Source organism: Podospora anserina, chromosome 4, assembly GCF_000226545.1.
Source record: "Podospora anserina S mat+ genomic DNA chromosome 4, supercontig 4".
Classification (NCBI taxonomy): domain Eukaryota; kingdom Fungi; phylum Ascomycota; class Sordariomycetes; order Sordariales; family Podosporaceae; genus Podospora; species Podospora anserina.
The window spans coordinates 600,385-620,219 of record NW_001914850.1 but is presented as its reverse complement, the minus strand read 5'-3'; the positions used below and the strand labels follow the sequence as shown (position 1 = coordinate 620,219).

At 53.2% G+C, this 19,835-nt stretch overlaps 5 protein-coding genes across 5 annotated transcripts; 2 read left to right on the top strand and 3 right to left on the bottom strand.

The window, feature by feature from the left end:
* Positions 1–1,124: 1,124 nt before the first annotated feature.
* Positions 1,125–4,457, bottom strand: PODANS_4_9120 (uncharacterized protein; the record flags this gene model as incomplete). The annotated part of the gene is made up of 1 exon (XM_001905877.1): positions 1,125–4,457. The coding sequence occupies one exon, from the start codon at positions 4,455–4,457 to the stop codon at positions 1,125–1,127; it is 3,333 nt and encodes a 1,110-aa protein (XP_001905912.1).
* Positions 4,458–6,258: 1,801 nt separating this feature from the next.
* Positions 6,259–6,972, top strand: PODANS_4_9130 (uncharacterized protein; the record flags this gene model as incomplete). Its single annotated transcript, XM_001905876.1, has 1 exon — positions 6,259–6,972. A coding segment is annotated over one exon (714 nt), but the record flags the coding sequence as incomplete, so codon positions are not given.
* A 3,913-nt stretch (positions 6,973–10,885) lies between these two features.
* PODANS_4_9140 (uncharacterized protein) lies at positions 10,886–11,975 on the bottom strand (the record flags this gene model as incomplete). Its single annotated transcript, XM_001905875.1, has 3 exons — positions 10,886–11,118; positions 11,176–11,769; positions 11,831–11,975. 3 exons carry the CDS (start codon positions 11,973–11,975, stop codon positions 10,886–10,888), a joined length of 972 nt encoding a protein of 323 aa, XP_001905910.1.
* Positions 11,976–12,806: 831 nt separating this feature from the next.
* Positions 12,807–15,047, bottom strand: PODANS_4_9150 (uncharacterized protein; the record flags this gene model as incomplete). Its single annotated transcript, XM_001905874.1, has 2 exons — positions 12,807–12,850; positions 12,908–15,047. The coding sequence occupies 2 exons, from the start codon at positions 15,045–15,047 to the stop codon at positions 12,807–12,809; spliced, it is 2,184 nt and encodes a 727-aa protein (XP_001905909.1).
* A 666-nt stretch (positions 15,048–15,713) lies between these two features.
* Positions 15,714–17,794, top strand: PODANS_4_9160 (uncharacterized protein; the record flags this gene model as incomplete). Its single annotated transcript, XM_001905873.1, has 2 exons — positions 15,714–15,907; positions 16,069–17,794. The coding sequence occupies 2 exons, from the start codon at positions 15,714–15,716 to the stop codon at positions 17,792–17,794; spliced, it is 1,920 nt and encodes a 639-aa protein (XP_001905908.1).
* Between the last annotated feature and the right edge of the window lie 2,041 nt (positions 17,795–19,835).

Sequence of the window (19,835 nt, the reverse complement as noted above, 5' to 3'; positions counted from 1 at the left end):
GCAATCTTGCGAGGCATATGCCAAAATAGCACAGTCTCGTCGTTTTCCTCAGAACCTAGAAAACACCACACTCACCCCAAATTCTTCACATATCTGCCCCCCTGAAACAGCATCCCAAGCACATGGCCCAGAAATGGGATCCTTGAAGGGATGATGGGCGGTTCATTCTTTGACAGTGGAATCGTCTGAGCAAAGTATAGAATCGCATAGGTCGTAAACAAAATGACAAGAGCAGTAACGGACAGAGACTCGACGAGATTCCCTAAAAAGGGGACCTGTAGAGACGAGGCCGTCACGGTGGAGGTGTGGTTCCATGCCATTTTGACGTTGAGTTGGTGAAAGGTTATGTGACTTCTTTTGCTGCGCCGTATCAACAATGGCAATGCTGGCACGACGTGAAAATATGCGTTGATGTCAACCGAAAACCCCCATCACGAGCTCGAGAGCTCATTTTGAAAAGGAAAGATGACCTTTAATAAATTTCCAAAACGTCTTACCGCAGAAGCCACCCCAGCCTTCACCTCCAAATTAAACCGTCTTGAATTCCCAGCGAATCAGATCTCATACTTCTCCCCTTGCCCATCACCTGCAGCAGATGCCGTTGACCTATCAGATGTCATAGGCCATCTGATTGAAAATGCAACCATAGGTTCGCGTGAATGAAAGGAGAGATGCAATTCACAGCCATATCGGATCTCAACCACTACACAGTCACGCAGACTAACCCTCCGAGTTTAATGCACAAACGCTTACATCAATTCAACTCGCTCGTCTACCTAACCTGTGACTGTCGCCCAATCTACTCCAACCTCTGAACCATCAGAAGACAACCCGCTTTGAAGAGCATTCGTCCTCCGTCTCAGTATCCTCACTCGCCTGTAATCATCGTCAGAGAACCCACTCCCAAGAGTGCTCTCCCTCCGTCTCCGTATCCTCACCCCCCTATACAGATTTCCAACACCGCTCTCCTCCTCCTCCGGACCGCTCTCCTCCTCCGGACCGCTCTCCTCCTCCTCTGAAGCGTTCTCCTCCTCCTTCGGACCGCTCTCCTCCACCTCCGGACCGCTCTTCTCCTCCTCCGGACCACCCGCCTCTCCCTCCTTCCCTTCATCGCCCAGTGTCGCCTATCTCCTAGGCGACCCAGTACTGCCCTCCTTCGTAGGCGTAAAAGTACCACCACCACCACCACCACCACCACTCCCGAACCCTCCCGAACCCACCATCCCAACACTCCCCGCCGTCCCCAACACCGCCGCCTTACGGACAGGCGTCGTCGGCCCAGCCACCCCATCCGCCGCCCCAACAGCCCCCCCAACAGGAGGCGTATCCGTCCTCTTCACCATCCCTCCCCCTCCCATGATACCATCCCCCGACCCTTCAAACTTGGCATTGAACCCGATAGCCTTACACCTCAAGTAAATCTGCTCAATCTCCCTCTCCCACAACCCGGCATCCACGTACTCCTGATACTTTTTATACAACCTCAACGCAGCCTGCGCATCCTCCACAGAATCATGCTGCCCCTGCTGAATCTTCTGCTTCAGCACCACCCTCGACAGCACACTCAGGCTCAGCACCCTCCTCCAGGCCGACAAGTGATAGATGACGGCCGTGTCAATCACCTGCGCCCTCGGCACATGGATATTCATCACCCTGAAATCCTGCCTCAACCCATGCCCCAGGAACGTCACCCCCAGGTTCAGCAACGTCCAAATCTTCCTGTACGCCGTCTTGAGCGTCACAAGCGTGTGCTTGCTCGTCCTGCTGTCCAGATCCCCGGCCGTGATGCCAGAGTACTGTGTCAAATAATCGTGCACCGGCTCCCTGATGGTGATCCAGTCGTCAATAAACGCCTCCCCCTCCCTCTCCCCCCGCGCCCTGATCACGCTCACCCGACCCAGCGCCAGCCACATCGGCCGAAGCATCTCCTTCTCCCCGTTGGAGTTGATCTGGATCTCCTGGTCCTTCAGCGAGACATACTCCGTGTCCAACCCCACAATCGTCCCCGGCCCCGGCCTCTCCGTCGCCTCGTCCAGCAGCCGGTACGTCTTTTTCTCGTCCGAATGCTGCTGCTGCTGCTGCGGCGGCGGCGGCGGCCCGAGGTCCTTGTACAGAATCGACGTGTCCAGCCTCGTCTTCCACTCCATGTTGCTCTTGTTGTTCGCCTGCTTGATCTGGTACATCAACACGCTCGGCAGCTTCCACGCCGCGTTGAACGTCAGCGCCTCGGCGCTCGACACCCTCCTGACGGAAAAGTCATTGAACAAGTGCCACTTGCTCTCCGCCGGCGCTGTCGGCTCCGAGTGCGCCACGTTGACCATGGCTACCAGGTGCGGCTTCTGCGGTGGCGGGTGCTCAATGTTCACCACCATGCCCATCAGCGAGTACACCGTGATCTCGTGCGCGCCCCGTTGCAAGTGAACTCTCAGGTCCTCGCCTTCGTAGCAGAAAAACTGCCCGCCGCTCACTATGACGCCGATTTCCTCCGGTAGCCACCCCGGCGTGGCCCAGAGCTTGCGGTTCTCCTGCACAATCATAGTGTTGATGGTCAGAACCGCCGGAACGCTCTCGACAGTCTTGCGCAGCTGCAAACTCTGGTACCGCTTGCAGTTGCCGCACCAGCCCTTCGTGCCCAGCTCCTTTTCCACTCCCATCTTGAGCACCTGGGAGAACGTCGTCCGAGGCGCCCTGGCATTCCTAATCGCCGTTCTTGGAGGGGGGTAAATGAGATCAATGACTTGAGCATCTCCCGACCTTGCCGTTTCCGTCCGGCAGTTTGTGCAGTTGATTCTGACAACCGCAGAGGTGGTTAGTAGTTTTGACGTCAATTCCTTCGGGCTTGGAGGGTCGGGCAGCTTCAACAGCGTCCGCTCCAACGCGGTGGAGATGGGCTGAATGCTCTGGTACTCAACCGTCGTCTTGTCCATGAGAAACCTGCACAAGTTCTGTACCCTCGTATGGGGGGCAGGACCTGGCTGAGCTCCGCCCGTGGTCGAAGATACCCGGTGGCTGTGAAGATCTTCTTCGAGAAGGTCCAGAGGCTGTGATTCGCTTCTACCAGTAATAGTTTTGAAAAGATTCGTGGCATGACACGTCAGGCCGTCTGCCTTTTGGAGCATGTCAAAGACAAACCCAAGCTCGCACAGGAGGCAGAGGTCTGTGACGCACGAGGTGGCAACGTGCTGAAGGGCCATGTTGCGGATAAGAGGGGTGTAGTTCATGACCTGCAGCAAAGAATTGGCGTACGAATTCGGGATTTGATTCTCGAGACCGGCATATTTTGTCTTGTTGAAGAAGCCAAAGTCGAAATCGTCAACGCCAAACCGGCTGTACTTGATCTCCAGTGTGCCGTAGATGGGTGGCGGTTCCGGCTTCAGGCTCTCTGCGGCATCTTGGGCCAATGTTTCCTGATCAACATGACTGTCTGTCACCGGGCCATCTCTTGCTCTTTCGCTCAAGAACTTTGGTGCTTGCAACTTGTTGGATGCTTTGGAAGCCCGCGTGTCTTCGATCTGATTGCGTCGAAGACCTGTTTTGTTGGGACCAAAGTATCCAAACTCTGTCTTGTTCAAGGTGGCGAGCAAGGCCGGGTCGACCTGTGGTGGTGGAGCGCCAGCATCTGAGATGATGTCGGCCGGCCAGGCAGAGAACAGCATTGTCCCGTAGTAATATGGCATTCCCACGGTGCTCAAAGGAGCATCAACACTCCAGTCAACATGCGGCGCCGGCTCCTCGGGTTCAGGAAACGTGATCGGCGCCCCGATGTTAGTAAACTGTATCCCGTCTGACGGCGACCCCCAAAGCGCAATATTCCTGTCATTGTCCGCAATGACCAGCGCTCTCCCTGACGACGCGATCTCGAACAGGTTGATCGACGCCTGCAGATGCGCATACCTGATATTCGTGGTGTTTGGATTCATAATATCCACCACATGCATCTGCCCCTGTTGCGACGAAACAATAGTCGTTGTCAGCATCCTCGGATGCAGCCGCACATATGCGGCCAAGGGAGGGAATGGCATCGGTTGTATCGACGTCATGTTCCTCAAGTCATACACATTGACATAAGGATCCGGCACCCTGCTTGACGAACCCGGCCCTTGCTGCTTGTATGATCCCCCACAAGTGACGATATAATCCCCCGACGCATCCATATCGTTGATGTAGCTTTGATGCGCCTGCCACTCCTTCTCCACCTTGAACGTCGTCGGGTTCACAATGTCGATCCGCCCCGTCTCGGTCGCAGCACAGATATACCTTCCCCTCTTCATGATTTTGTAGTGGTGTGGCGCCGGCACTTGTTTTGTGACCTCTCCCTTGACCACGTCGATAACAAACATGGTGTCCTGCCACCCGGCCACCAGAATCTCGCTCGCCCCTTTGCTCGTAAAGCTCATGCAGCGCAAGTCCTTCATCCCCTCATGCCGTATATTCCACAGGACCGGGCCTCTCCTCATAGCCATATGCACCACCCTCCTCCCAAGCACAATCACCCCCTTTTCGTGAAACAGAAACTGTTGTACTGGGCCCTCGGTCGGATCGATCTGAATCTTGAAGGCCGTGTATCGTCGGAGCTCTCGGTTCGCAAAAGAAGCCACCCGTCCCTATCCCAGCCGTCAGCCTCTTCCCCCCTCTATTTCCCTTCCGGCATAAACCTACCTTCCAATCCCCAGCCCACAACAACTCAGCCTGGGGATCAAACGCCAGCGCCGTAGCAGGCTGCAAACCAACCACCCCAACACCCCCTACAATCCCCCCTCCACCTATCCCCGGCGGCGGCGGTGGCCCCCCTCCATAACCCTGACCGACAACCCCCTGATGTAAACCTCCATGATGTGAATGCGGATGCGCCGACGGATGGGTGGTGGGATGCCTGAAATCATTCGGCATCGGCACCGGGTAGGTGATGCGGCTGACCTGTGGCGTCCAGTCGGAAAAGTAATTAGCCATCTGGTCCCTTTCTCTCTCAATCCCCAAACATATTCTCTTCCCCCGTCGCGTCTAAAAGTGCAGGTCGCGAGAGTCGAGTCGTGATTCCCTCCCCCCCCCCCAGCCAGCCAGCCAGCCAGCCAGCCAGCCAGCAACAACTTCATGGCGGGGCATCATCCACACTCAACTCCACTCTTCCCTTTCAACCCATATCCCAGCTCAATATCAAAAGACAACAACAACAACAACAACAACAACAACAACAACAAACACACACACACTCTCTCTCTCACGCAACAACAAAAGAGAAAAAAAAGAAAAATACTCACCTCGTTCCAATCTGGATCCATAACTTAGGTTTTTTGCTTTGCTGCTTACTTGCTTGCTGGCTTGCTTGCTTTCCCTCAAGCTCACATTTTCTGCTTCAAAACTGTCACTCAACAAAAGAATAAAAGACTGCCTGCCAAATCAATGCTTAAGCCCGCCAAAATCATAAAAGAAAGAAAGAAGCAAATCCGAGCGTGGAAATGTGCAGGCAAAAAAAGAAACAAAAACCACCCAAACTTATTCATGGAGGGAGCAGCAGCTTCGCTCGGTTGGAGATTCTCCACAGTTGCACCTCCTGCCCCCGATCATCAAAGAAGCCAGTGCACGTCCCGTCCCTGCATTTCCTTATCCAATCAACTCCGATGTTTTACCGGCAAAGAATTTGGCTCGAATAAGGGAACGTGGCCCGTGCACTATCTATCAATCTCCAATCTCACCATCACCAATATTAAACATCACCATACCCCATCACCAACAACATCTCTCGTAATTTTCATACACCAGCTCAATCTCGGATTGTGAATAATAACCAACTATATACAGCCTCGTCTCTCTCACACTCACACCCAAGGCCCATGGTATACCTAAGTATAAAAACAGGAAAAGAAAAAAAAAAGAACCAAAAAAACAAACTGATATCCTCCAAAACAAGAAAACCAACATGAAAATTCCAAGCAACGCCAGAGACAAAAAAAGAAAACTCTTGATGCACCCTGACAATGATTTTATAGGAAACCAACGCATCCAACACCCACAACCACATCCCCCATTATCCATCTCCCATCATCCATCACCCTCCCCCTTATTTGGTCAGCCACCCAAGGTAATCAGCCACAATCAAAGTGACCATCCTATACAACACACCAGTCAGCATCGTCTCAAAAGACCGTCATCTTCACCCAGGGACAAATCACTTACGCATGCGGCGCAATCCTCACATAATACGTCCCAAACCCTCTATAAAAAATCATCACCCCCTCCTGCTTCGCCACCTTCGCCAAAGCAATCCTCCATGCTCTTGTAAGGCAGCTTCCCATCCGGCCCCCTCGGAGCATTGGCCGACCACTGCGTCCGCTGCTTCAGCTGCGCCTTGGCCTCGCTGAAGAAAGCCAGCTGCCCAAAGTTGAGCGCCATGGCACGCACCACCGTCGGAGCCGCACCGGCCCAAAGAGCACCAACGCCCTCGCTCTTCGCAATCGAAGTGAGGGCATCAATCACAGACTTGTAATTCTTCCTTTCGGCCACCGGCTTCAACCCATCACTCTGCATGCGGATCAACGCCAGATCGGCCGGGTTGCCCAGCATGGCAGCCAGACCACCGGCCGACAAACCAGCAGTGGCACGCTCCGAAAAGCCAACCTGCTTTCCGTTCGCCTTGGCCCGGGCCGACAGGCTGCCCATAAAGGTGTCGAAAAACCCAATGCGGGCGGTCGTGTACACGGCCTGTCTGAGCAGACCGGCCGAGAGCCCGGTATACAAATCGAGCGCCTTTCCGCTGGCCAAGATGTCGCGAGTCACCGAGATGGGCGTCGGCTTCGGTCCACCAGCCACACCCTCGCCCGCAAGCTGGATGCGCACCTTGATCATGTCGACGGGCTGAATCACCGTCGTGGCAACCATCCCGCTGAGGCCGCCATTGATAAAAGGAAGCGCCGCCCGGACGAGGGGCGTGTGGAGGAAATCGCTGGCGGCGGGGAGGTTGTCGTTCTTCATTGATCCCATTGCTTCGGGTCCCCTAGTCCGACCAACTTCAGCTTCTTGCTTGAATGAGGACATGACGGGCGGCCGGCGTTGTTGTATTCAAAAACGACAAAAAGACCAACAACAGGCAAATATAAACCAAAACAATGGGGAGGGAGTGGTTGAGGAAAGGGGAGGAGAAAAAAAGGGTTGCTGACCAGCTCTTGTTTTTGCTTTCCAAGTTGAAACCTTTTACCCCAACTTATTATATCACAAAGCAAGTGGTAGAGCAAGCAGCTCGCGATTCGGTAAACGTACACGGTCGAATAGGCAGTCCTTTCAAAGCGCGAAGCACAACAACACACTCTTCACACACATCAAGTTAGCCGACCTGGTTTGTTCTTCTTTTTGGTAAGATGTGCAGAAAATCCACCCGGGCAAGAATCCGGCAATCAACTCGTCCCCCGGACGCATGGGGGGAAGGGGGGGTGACCAGCCGACGTCAGTGCCGTCATGGTGGTTTTGGTTCCAGTGAGTTGTTGACGGCGCCAAGAAGGGGAGCGGGGCCCCCCCTGCCCCCGGTTTTGGTCGGCAACAAGCGCTCGGCGTGGTGGGCGTGCGGTCGCGGGCTTGCGGTCGCGGGCTTTTCGTCACTTTGTTTGGTTCAAGTTGGCCAAAGTCTCGGAAAACGAAGGGGGGACTGTCCGGCATCAAGCCCCGGGAAACTTTAGAGCCGTCTCGGGGCCGCGGGTTTGGTGGAGCTCGATCCCATGTGTAAGTGCGGGAGTAGGGGTCGGCAATATATCCCAGGGTCCCAACCAGTCTTGTACAAGATGCCATGTGAAGAAAGCAATAACCTACCTGGAGATGAAAGGTACAGTAAGTATCGGTATAATTCCCCTAGAAAAACAGAACGTTGTGATCTTCGGTCGCTAGAAAGTCCCGTGACAACAAGAAAGCAGAAGCTTTCGGTCTGATGGTAGCTCGGTTCGTCTTGTGACAGCTGCGAAGCTAGGGTAGCAGAGGTACAACAAGCTCGTAGTGTTAGGTACTAGAATGGGAGCTAAGGTAGAAGCGGCGGGGTCGTCGCGTGTGTGCACTCCAGAAACGGGACGCCGGCCGTACGGACTTGGTGGTTAGGATGATGGGGTTTTCTTTTGTTGGGATAACCGGGAATGCCGTGGCCAAGGAGACCGCACACGTCGCGGTGAAATGGAAATGGGGGGTCAAGAGTTTCTAATGTGTGTAGCAATTGATAGGATAAAAGGAGGCCAAGTTTCTTAGGATAGTCAAAAATTGAAGTTTGACCTGGGAGTTGTGTGTGTATGTGTTCTCCTTGTTTTGTCGTGTTCGGGCAAAAAGGAGTCAAGAACAAAGGATGGGGGGATGCTGCGGGCTGAGGGGGGGGGGATTCAGTCGAGCTTTTTAAAAAAGAAAAAGATATGGCCGGTTCCCGCTGGTAGGTCGGTCGGTCGGTCGCAATTTGTATTTATGGAATGAAATGGCAGCAGCAGCGACGACGGAAAGTAAACGGTGTGTGGTGTGGTGTGGCCTGTCTGGGCTGCAACAAGGCGTCCCTCCCGTCGGCGGCGGTCCAGATGTGCTTGTGTCAGTGAAGGGGAGGAGGAGCTTCTTGCCAGTCAGTGTAAGTGAGGGGGTCCTTGGGTTTTGTGTTTGACGGTGGCTTCCTGGTCGACCTATATCTCAAATTTAAACTTTGGCACCAGGTACCTTTCCATTATTCATTGCCTCAGGTACACACGTTCTGTATGGAAAGAAAAAAAGACTGTGATATCTGTGACCTCTCTTCTGACGCGGTGCTTGGGCCCGTTTCGAGGTGACCATATCCTGATGCCGTGCCTTTCTCACAGGCTGGCTAGCTGGCTTGTGAGAGAGTGTGCATTCGCGTCCACCATTATATTCAAGAGCGGGGTTTCTCGGTATTTATCTGGTACATATGGCAGCACCCGTCTCTAGATATCTCTTCTGTTCGTATCAAATATTTTGTGGTGGTTGATATCAATCTGATACGCCCCCGTCATCGGACTCCCCAACGTCATTCCATTCATCGGAGCTTACACAAACTCCCATCTCATCCGGATGAGAAAGTTTGTGGAATCAAAAAAGAGTATACATACACTGAATGCCCGATTTGGGGAACCGGGAGCTGGTAGGACAACAGCTCTCCCTCGAGATGGAGGGCAGAAGAGGGGAAGAATGGGAAGGTCGGCAGGCAGGAGGACACCACCATTTGAAGATGAATGGTTCCTGTTCCTGCCGACTGCCATGGCGTTTACCCCTCCTTTCTCATCTTCAGATGTTTGACGACAACCCATTGAGCAGCGAGCTCCCCCTCTGCTGATCAGCACTTTCGATGTGGACGTCTTCCTCCTCTGGCACATGCAACCCCACCAACACAAGACTCAACTACCCACGACCACCACGCTACAACTATCAAACCGGCCAGTGGATATCTCCCACACAGCCACTAGAACACCCTCAATTATAAACCTTCCTCAAATCTCTTATTCAGAACCTCGACAGTGGACCCTTTTGATAATAGTCACCCGCATCTCCGGACCCTCCCACACTGCCGGGGTCGTCTCCATCACACACACACACTCACACACACACAAAAACGCGGGGCCCCGAATCGCCGGGAGTGAGGTGGGTCCCCCGCTCGGTTGGTTTCCCTTGCGGGCAGATTGCGGAGTCCTTCCTGTCTAGCGCTTCGCCATTTCGCGCCTCGTGTTTGATCGATAAGGATGTCCATCCGGCCAAACGCAACGGGATCACTTACCCGTTCCCCCGTCGCGCGAAATCTCCTAACTCCTATCGTATTTCCTTCCAGAAGCTCCTTTGATACCAAAAGCCCATTGTTTGTTGGCCCAGTTCCTATCGGGTCGGTTTGGCTCTCAACCTTTCACACCAGAAACGGCGTTTCATCCATCGGCTTACCTAAGAGGGTGTGACGTCACCCGCAAAAGCTGACCCGCATTTTCTGTACTTCTAGCGCACAGGGCAGGAGGCGGTCTGTGGGTTTCGGTTGAAGACTGGTAGGGTCGCCAAGAATCTTCAACAAAAAAATAACACCGGGAATTGTATTGTGATGGCTAAGATGAGAGGTTCAACAGAACAAACCACCGCGACCGGACCTCTAGACCGAACTTCCCGGACAGCCCACCCTGAGTGATGTTGAACATTGGGGAGTATATACATCAAGACTATGAATGTCTCTCGTCAGCTCCGGGCTCCGGCCCAAGAAAAAAAAAAACCCCTACCAAAATATGCATAAAAAAAAGGAACTCTGAAAAGCTTGTGCTACCGGACTACATTTCCCCCCCCTGAGAGGTGAGGCTTCTTCGGCGGGTACAATTCTCAACAGTTATATGAGTAGGTATTTAGTACATCTACACCACACAGCAGTACCCAAAAAGAGGCACAAGATTCGTCACCGGGTGTCCGATTATGCCGGTGATGGGTAGGTGTCCGGCCAGCCGGGCAGGGCGGGGATAGAACGGGAGCGGAGATCTGACGGGAGGGAAGAAGATCAAGGGTTCAGGGGTCCACGACATCACCCAAGTTACATGCGAACCCCTATCTTGATTGGGCTGTGTAGCCGTAGGGCTGACGTTGGTGTCTTCGAGGGGAGGGCGGGGCGTGAAAGCTGTGTGGAAAACTGTGCATATGTAAAGACGTTGAGACATATTCTCACTATCTTGCTTTGCTCATCACCTGAGTTGTGTAACAGCGAGCTTGAACCACATACCTCAACTACAGATTTGGGGGCAAGGCTTTGAAAGACAGTTTTTGAGACCAATTCAAGCAGAGTCCCACCATCTAGTCTTCTCATGACAATATACGCTCCCACCACCATCACCTACCTACCCACATATATACCCCAGAGTTCTATCAACATGCACCCACGACACCCCCCGAGGTATCCCCCCTAATACCCAGCACTGGGAAAAGTCCCCAACCTCCCCCCATCAACCAAAACCACATTCCCATTACAATACGCCCCCGCCCTCGAAGCCAAATACAAAATCTGCCCCGCCATATCTTTCTCATCTCCCATCCTCCCCAAAGGAACAACGCTCTTATCCAGGGGAATCACCCCACCCCCCGTCATCGACCCCCCAGCCGCTTCCACAATCGGCGCCGCCATCTCACTCGGGAACACTATTTCCTGTCAGCGGCCCAATCTCCCCAACACCAGGTGGCCAAGGTAAAACTCACACCCCGGACAAACAACATTGGCCCTCATCCCCCACTCAGTGACCAACCCACTCAACATCTTACCCACATGCGTAGCCGCCGCCTTGCTCGCCCCATACGCCCAACCCCCGGGTGCCTTTTTATTAAACCCAGCAATTGAACTCACAACAATAACCTGAGAGCTCACACCCCCCTTTCCCCATTCCGTATGATTCCCTTTTTCCAACAGCGACAAGAACCCCATGGCCGTGAACCATACCCCTGTCACGTTTGCCCTCATTGTTTCCTCCCAGCCAGCCACGGTGTCCATCTGCTGTTGTTGGAACTCTTCCAGGGAGTTCGGGGTGGTGGAAGAAAGGTGGACTTGCGGGCCGCCGATGCCAGCGTTGCAGATCAGGAGGTTGATGTAGCCTAGGTCGGAGGAGATGACGGAAACGGTGGACGAGATGGAGATGCGGGAGGTGATGTCGCAGTATAGAGGGATTACTACGTTCTTGCCGACGAGGGCGTTGACAGACGTCGCGGCGGATTGAAGAACGGGAAGCCGGCGGCCGAGGATGTAGATCCTTGATGCGCCCCCGAGGGCGAGGGTGCGGGTGAGGATGAGGCCGATTCCTATGAGGGTTGGTTAATACATGGTCGCATGAGTAAGGGAGGGTGGAGATAGGTAGGATACCGGTGCCGCCTCCTGTGATGAGGGCTACGATGCCTTTGACGGAGAAGAGTTGGGATACTGGGTCTGGGTTGGCGGCGGCAGCGGCATTCGGTGCCGTTGTTGCTGCTGGGGCCGCCGGAGCTGGGGGTGGTGTGGTGGTTGACATTGTGAAATGATAATCTATGAGCTTTTGAATGTAAGTAAAGTCCACAAACAAAAGTGTCATGAAAACAAACGTCAAGTTGAGATATTGATGGACGATGAGGTTCGCCAAGCGGGGTTCAAGTCCTACCGTCATGCCTGCCTCCAGTCCAAACCAGGCAGGCAGATATCTATTTATCCTAGTGACTCACACACCTTCCGGTTCCCCTTTTCCGTTCTCCTTTTCAAAAACCTCAGGGATCAATTTCTGATTTCCAATCCTCTTGCCACTTTTTCCCTTAAGTGTAGTCATCAGTATGCAATGCACAAGCACCCCGAGTCCACACCCGAGATGGGACGAGCCTCGCCTTCAAACATACCTCACATACACACCATTGCCCCGCGCTCTTCACGATGGCCACTCAACAAAGTGCATTAGAAGAAAAGAATTCATATTGCCTGCCTTATATATCTCTGTAACCCTAACATGTAACAACCCTCCAGCTGTATCGACATCCTTAGCATTAATCATCAATACCATCATACCAACGGAACAACCCCTGCTTCGTCCTCCACGCTAGATCCCTATCCCTATCCCGTATGCCCGTCTATATCCCTTCATAAAAAACATGCAGCAGTCTCGCACACAGTTGAGCATATATGATCAAACAAAAGCAATTTTCGCATTCCCCAAAACAAAAAAAAAGCAAAAGGCCAAATCTATCATAGAAGCTAGCCTTGACATAATTCATAGAGGATACCACTTGAACCCAAAACCAGCATCCACTACGCCCTGCTCACAACAAGACAGGATTCATCCGTATTTTTCTTTTCGTTCCCAGTTTAAGCAGTATCCTCAGTAATGAGCTTGGTGATCTTGCCAATGGCAATGGTTTGACCCTATAGACATATCAGCGACGGTTAAACACCGTATAATCAGAAGGGCTCAAAAACATACCTGATCACGCAGAGTGAAACGACCCATCTGGGGGTAATCCTCAAACCTCTCCACGCACACCGACCCAGCACCGCCAGTCACCTGCAGACGCGCAATGATGCTGTCACCCTTCTTGGCATGGGATGGCGGCAGCTTGCTCTTCCTGTTGGTACCCTTCTGCAACTTGTGCAGCAGAGCCGCAAAAGTGACCTCCTCAATGGCAGCGTGGACGTGCAGCACACAGTTGAAGCCGGCAGTGAGAATGCTCTTGAGGTCAAGAATGCGGATCTGGGCCTCGAACTGGGCAACGTTGTGCACCAAGCGCTTGGGCGAGCAGAGGACGAAACCGGGCATGATCTCTTCCTCTTCAATGCCGCGGAGACGGAGACGAACCTGGTCACCGCACTGGGCGAGGTTCACTTCGTCTTCCGTCTCGCCGTATACGGCCGCAATGTCGACCGACTGCTTGTTGGGCATCATGATGACGCTCAAGCCCTTCTTGACCACACCGGCCTCGATCTTACCCTCGATCATGGTGCCCATGTCACGGTACTTGCCGGCAACGGCCATCATGAAAGGCGCGTTGATCTTGCGCTCCAGAGCCTTCATGTCATCAAGGTACTCGAGAAGCGAGGGCCCGTCATACCAGGGGCAGACGTCCTTCGGCACGCGGTCCTTGATACCCATGGTCTGCTGAGCAGCAATGGGCATGAAGAAGACATCCGTCTTAAGGTTGTAGCCAGTGCCCTTCAAGAATTGCTGGAGCTTGGTGGTGCACTCGAGGTAACGCTCGTGGGACCAGTTGACAGTAGGGTCGTCCATCTTGTTGATGGCAACAATGAGCTTGTTCACACCCTGAGTCTTGGCCAACATGGCGTGCTCTCTGGTCTGACCGCCCTTCTCGAAACCGGTCTCGTACTCACCCTTGCGGGCAGAAATGACGAGAATACCAACATCGGCCTGCGAAGCACCACCGATCATGTTGGGGACATAGGTCTTGTGGCCGGGAGCATCCAAGATACTGTATCTGCGCTTGTCTGTCTCGAAGAAACCACGGCCAACCTCGACGGTCTTGCCCTTGGAACGTTCCTCGTTGGTCAGATCAAGAGCCCAGGAGAGATACCAGGTCTCACGGCCCATCTCCTTGGCGTCTCTCTTATACTTGTCGAGTGTTCTCTGGTCAACCATGCCGGTGACGTAGAGAATGGCACCACCAAGAGTACTCTTGCCAGCATCGACGTGACCGATGAAGATGATGTTGACGTGCTCCTTTCCGTAGACTTCCTTGAGAGTCTCGTCATCGACATCGGCGCTCTGCTCCTTCTCGACAGCATCGGCGTCGCGAGCAGCAGCCTTGGCGGCCGCGGCGCGGGACGGGCTGGAACGGCCAGAAGAGGGAGCTGGCGAAGTCTTTCCGCTAGCCGCCTGAGAATCTGTCTTCTCTACCGCCTTGGCCGCAGCAACCTTCTGAGCCGCCTGGGCGGTGCCCTCATTCTTCGCCTCCTGCTTCTTCGTCTCCTCCGTCTTGGGCTCCTCCTTCGCGGGCGCAGGGTTGCCAATCGAAAGCACCTTGGCCTTGGGCGCCTCGTCTTTAGCGGGCGCAGGGTTGCCGATCGAGAGTACCTTGGCCTTGGGCTTCGCGTCGCCTCCAATGCTCAATACCTTTGCACCAATGTCCTTGGCGGGCGCTGGCTTGGAAGCTTCGCCCAGGGCTGGCTGAGCTGGCCTCTTTACGATGGTGGGAGTAGGCTTGGGGGCCTGTTGCTGGTTCTGCTGTTGCTGAGGCTGGTACTGGTATTGTTGTTGCTGCTGTTGCTGCTGGTAGCCTTGCCATTGACCGTAACCTTGTCCCTGGTTGTAGCCGCCCTGGTTTTGACCGTAAACACCACCGTACCCCTGCCCGTAGCCTTGCCCTTGCTGGCCATATTGACCATAGTAGCCCTGGCCTTGGCCGCCATAGTATTGCTGCTGCTGGTTATACTGGTTGTAACCACCGTAGCCCTGGCCAGGCTGGAAGGTCTGGGCTGTTGGCTGGAAAGAGGCAGCACCGGGGCGGAAACCACCCTGCTGGTTGAGGTTCATTTGCTGAGTCTGGCGCGCCAGGTTCTCGTCGTGGGCGGAGGCATCATCCTCCCACGATTCTTGAACGTTGTTGGACATTTTGACCGTGGTTCAGCGGTGTTCTACGAAAGGGCTTCTGGGTCTCGTGGTGTCTAGGGAGATTGGCGGGGTCGCGGGCGCCAACTTTTTTTTAAAAATGCGACAAAATGCGAATTCGGACTGCGCTGGGCTCTGCGACAACGCCTCGTGACTAGAACCGAGTTAGCTTCTGGATTCTCTGATGAGTCTTCTCGGGAACAAAATGGGCTTGCGCCGTACCTGATGGGACACCTGTGAGTCAAGAAGGCTTCTTCAGGTGATCGAAGGAGAAGAAGTCGGGAAGATTTGCTGGTCGCTGCCCCACCATTGCCTGGTTGATTGTGGCGGCCACGGCGGGGAAGAGGGTTCGAGTTAGGTGGACAGTGAGATGGCTGATCGCTCGCACTGTTAGCCCCACTCTTATCGGCATTGTCCTTGCGGTTCCTGGGCCTTATCCACAAAGATCGGAACTGGTTACAGGGGGCTGTTCCAACAACATCCGCACAGTGCGACTAAACAACAATTCTAAGCGGCAGACGGTTCACCGCAGCCAGAAGAGTAAAACAAGCTGCCTGACGGGGGCCTTCTGGAGTTCTGCCTGACCAGAGCATGGATCGAGTCTAGTAGCAGCCATAGAAATAATTAATGTTTACTTCTTTCAAATGAAGCAATGGACAGTGAGAGACGATGGACGCACTTTTAGCCAACCTCGGATACCAGACGGTCAACTTCGCCATCAAATCCGGGATTGCCCTCACGTCCAAGTATGCCGTCCAGCAATGCACCCGCCTGCTCAAAACGGTCGATGATAAACCGGTCTATGCAGAGCTCAAATCTCTGCAAAAGCTCCTCAGCACAAAAATCAAGGTTGGATCTCCCAGGCACCTCTCTCTCTATCTCTCTGTTACACAAGACTAGTTTGACTGATATTCGACTCACAGATTGTGTCCCCTGCCATCGACCTGATCCTTCTCAAGTACGTCAGCCAAGAGATCCTCCCTTACTCGAGGAGTCACTGCCCTCACTAACACCCTATCGCCAGGTCTGGCCGTGGAAACTCATTTCTCGATGCAGCCCAACCATTAGCATCTTCCTTACACCGAGAGATTGTCCGTCTTGGGAAGCGTCTTCAGAATGCCGCCGCCGAGGAGGAAGCCTCTGGGGACGGCCGCCGTCCTCGGATGACAGAGGCTCACCATGCCGAACTGACCATGATACTCAGCGATATCAAACGCCTACTGGACAGGATCGACCGAGATATTCCCTTCATCCAGTTGGCCATCACTGCCTCTGGTGAGAATATGTCGACGCCCATGAACCCTCGCGAAGCTACCTTTTCTCCATCGAGACTCATGCAAGCTAGCACCTTGGTTTCTTTTGGGGATTTGCACTTTAACGGGACGCAGCCGATTCAGGTTGGCCCGTCGTTCACACTGACCTTGTACATGCTCTTTGTCGGCCACTCCCAAGTTGAAACACAGAACGATAAGCACCAGGAGCGAAATGGAAACGTGGCCAAGAATGGCTCGCCTTCGGCCCTACAACTTGTCGAATCCTCAGGAAGTAGATCAGCCGATGGGGGAAATGGCACAGAAAACTCAAATGAGGTTCCCTACGGGATAGGAGAGTCCGACAGGAAGCCAATCTGGCAAGAAGTCATGCACAAGGCCAGGGTACGTCTCTTGCGGACACCCATGGGCTGTACATTTGATTCCCTGCATGGGTACTGCACCCTGAATGGCCATAACCACAAGGCAGGGTTTAATGGACCGGCCAATGGATACAGTTACCACTTGGAGATCATTGAAGATCTGGACGATGGACGTATGCACGACGACAAGGAACATGGCTTCAAGCCTAAGGAGTTTGAGGGTGTAAGGATGGCAGGCATTCGCGAGGCCATACCGATCCATCAGTTCTCCAAGATCTTCTACACAGACACCGGGGTCATACTCAACATCGGCGACGCAGAGAATGGATACAACAATCCAGTCTTGTTGCTGAAACGAGACCTCAGCATGGTCTCCCCGCACGAAATGCCGCAGCAAGCGTCTGCTCAGTCAGGCATCGTCAACCATGGGTATTCGGATGACGAGTCTGACGACCAAGACGAGATTGATCGTCAGTTGTGGGAAGAGAGCCATCTGTCACCAGATCGGTCTGACGGTCAAAATCACCCAAACTCGACGAATTTACCGCCTCACCTTGACCCGGAGTGGTTGGCTCTGGAGGTCTACATGGACGATGACGGCGATGATTCGGGCTCAGAGACAGCAGACGAAGAAGACAGCAGTATTGGCTCGCCCCAAAGAGGTTTCTCAGCCGACAACCACCACCTTGCCAACAACAGCCTCTCGGCCGACACCAACCTGATGCGGCAGTTTAGACAAATCTCACTCCACTCTGACTCCCCTGCCGGGTCTCCCATCCGCCAAACAAGTCGCGACATTGAGAGAAGAAACCCATCATCACAACAACAAGATATGCCAAGGTCTCCGTTTGACGCCGTCACGTCTTCCCTGTCGCTGCTGGAGATGCTGATACGGCTCACGAGCCTCCAAGAGTCCCAGCAGGTCTCCCACTTGGCGATCCCGGATGACTTTACGATGCATTTCTTGCAAAACACCACCACCACTGGCTATGCGGGTGAGATGGCGCGGAGGATAAAGGATCAGGCAAAGAGGAGGATGGGGTTTGATCCGTATGATGATGGGGATGTCGAGTCGGAGCCTGGGAAGGAGTTGGGGGTTAAAAGGACGGGTAGGTAGATGAAATACAAAGCACGATTACTACATAAGACATGACAGCGGTGAATTGCTGAATGAGAAGTGGAGGTGATCCATTTTCTACAAATAGGTTGCACCGCAAAGTATGGAAAACTGACTATTGCTCTTTCCATCTACCTTTACAAGACTTGCTTTTTGTTCCTCTTTGATAACTCTCCCCATTCTCTCTTGCGTCGATTCGATAAAACCGGCAAAATAGACACATAGGTAGACGGCTGAGCAAAAGTAAAGGATCAAGACGTAAGGTAGTCGATCTTTGGAAGATCAACGAAACAGCCAAGCTCACCAGGCAACCCCAACATTATTCTGAGGAAGGTGACCTGGCTACGAAAACCCTCGCGTTTTACTTCGAATCGAACTCGGGGCTTTGAGGGGTGGGTAGGTGGCAGCGCCAATAACCTTACTACTTGACCATGAGGGTGTTGTGCGAGGGTACTGGGGCTGTTGAGAAGTATATGGCAGATCTAATACATACACCTCGTTAAGCAGGAGGCCGATGTTCTGCTGGCCTCATTGGTATGGCCAGCGTGAGTCCTACCTATGATGTTTCGCAATCAATTTTAACCGTGATAGACGACTTCTTCTCTTGCTGCTAGGGCAGGCAACCTCTCATAAATACTTGACGCCGGCTGGGCACGGTACCCCCAATCTTACGGCTCTTCGTCTGCTACAACCACATCTCGTTGCTCAAGAGACCCTGTTGACCACCAATCCTTTTACACATGTTTTACAATTATGACAGGCTCAGGAAGATACATGAAATGCAAGGAGCACCTAACTTTTCAGAGACATTTCGCAGTTCACAAAAGCACAACTCACGGCGGTGAGGGGGGGGGGGGATAGAGTTTGTAGATAGAAACCTTCACTTTTCTCTTGGCATTATACTCTAGTATTCTTTCTTTCCTATTTTTTATTCTGATAGCTGCTTGTTCTAGATTCCATCTTATGGCATTTTCCTCTTCTTGTCACCTTAACCGCCCAGCTCAACGCTCCAATATCCTTTCGGACAAACGAAACCATTTCTTCCAAACGCCGCGGGCCCTGAACCCATCTCCCATGGTTGTCTCCTATGTAGGAATATGGCTTCCTCAGTTGCTCATAAGAGAACTGAACTTGGTAGGCACGAAGGTTACCTAGCCGTTATGAACAGTAAAAGCAGAGACTCCGACATGGAGCCAGGGCTTTTGAAAATATAGAACGTGCCCTTTCAACTATTCTTCGAACCATAATGGCCATTTTCCAAGGCCAACTGAATATCATCAGATGCCTTGGTATTGACAAAGTTACAAAGACGTAATCCGTTGGAGGGGGAAACATGGCTGCCGAGCGTGCGCCTTATCTTTCTAAACCATGAGGTTTCGCCTACCAAACACCGCTTTGCGGATTTCATGTTCTCAAGCTGCAAGATCAGTCGATTTTTGACACTGAGGTTACCTGCCACTGCCTGCCAGGAACAAACACCGCCTCAAAAGCTGTCACTCGTACAAGTGACTGATAGAGGGTTAGGGTTGAAATTTCCAACCCCTGAATGGCGGGGTTGTTTGACAGAAAATGCGGGGTGCCGTGGTTGCCTTGGTGCCCAGTTCTAAATTCGTCCTCGTAGTAAACAGGCAACAAAGCTCCCAATTACCCCATATCGCCGCGACTCGGAGCGCGTCACAATCTAGGCTCTGACACTTCCCTTCCCCACAACCTTTGGGTCTCGACATATTTTGGACATTGTTTCTACTGGCCCCCCTCCCCCGAGTCCTGGCGGGCTTTCGATGAGGTACCTTACCACTTCTCCCTACTCCAAACCCACTGGTGGCAAACAAAATTGAGCAGCCGATAACCAGAGACCACTTTGCGACAGAAACCTGAGCTCCAACTCAGCGGTCCGCCAACAAAACAAACCCGCGCCCGAGACTGACAGCAGCCGGGGCGAGACTACAACTGCGGCTGCCGACCAAAAAAAAGACACGAACAGAGCTCAGGCAAACGCCCTAGGAGCACCAGGACGGCGACATCCGTACAGCTAAAAATG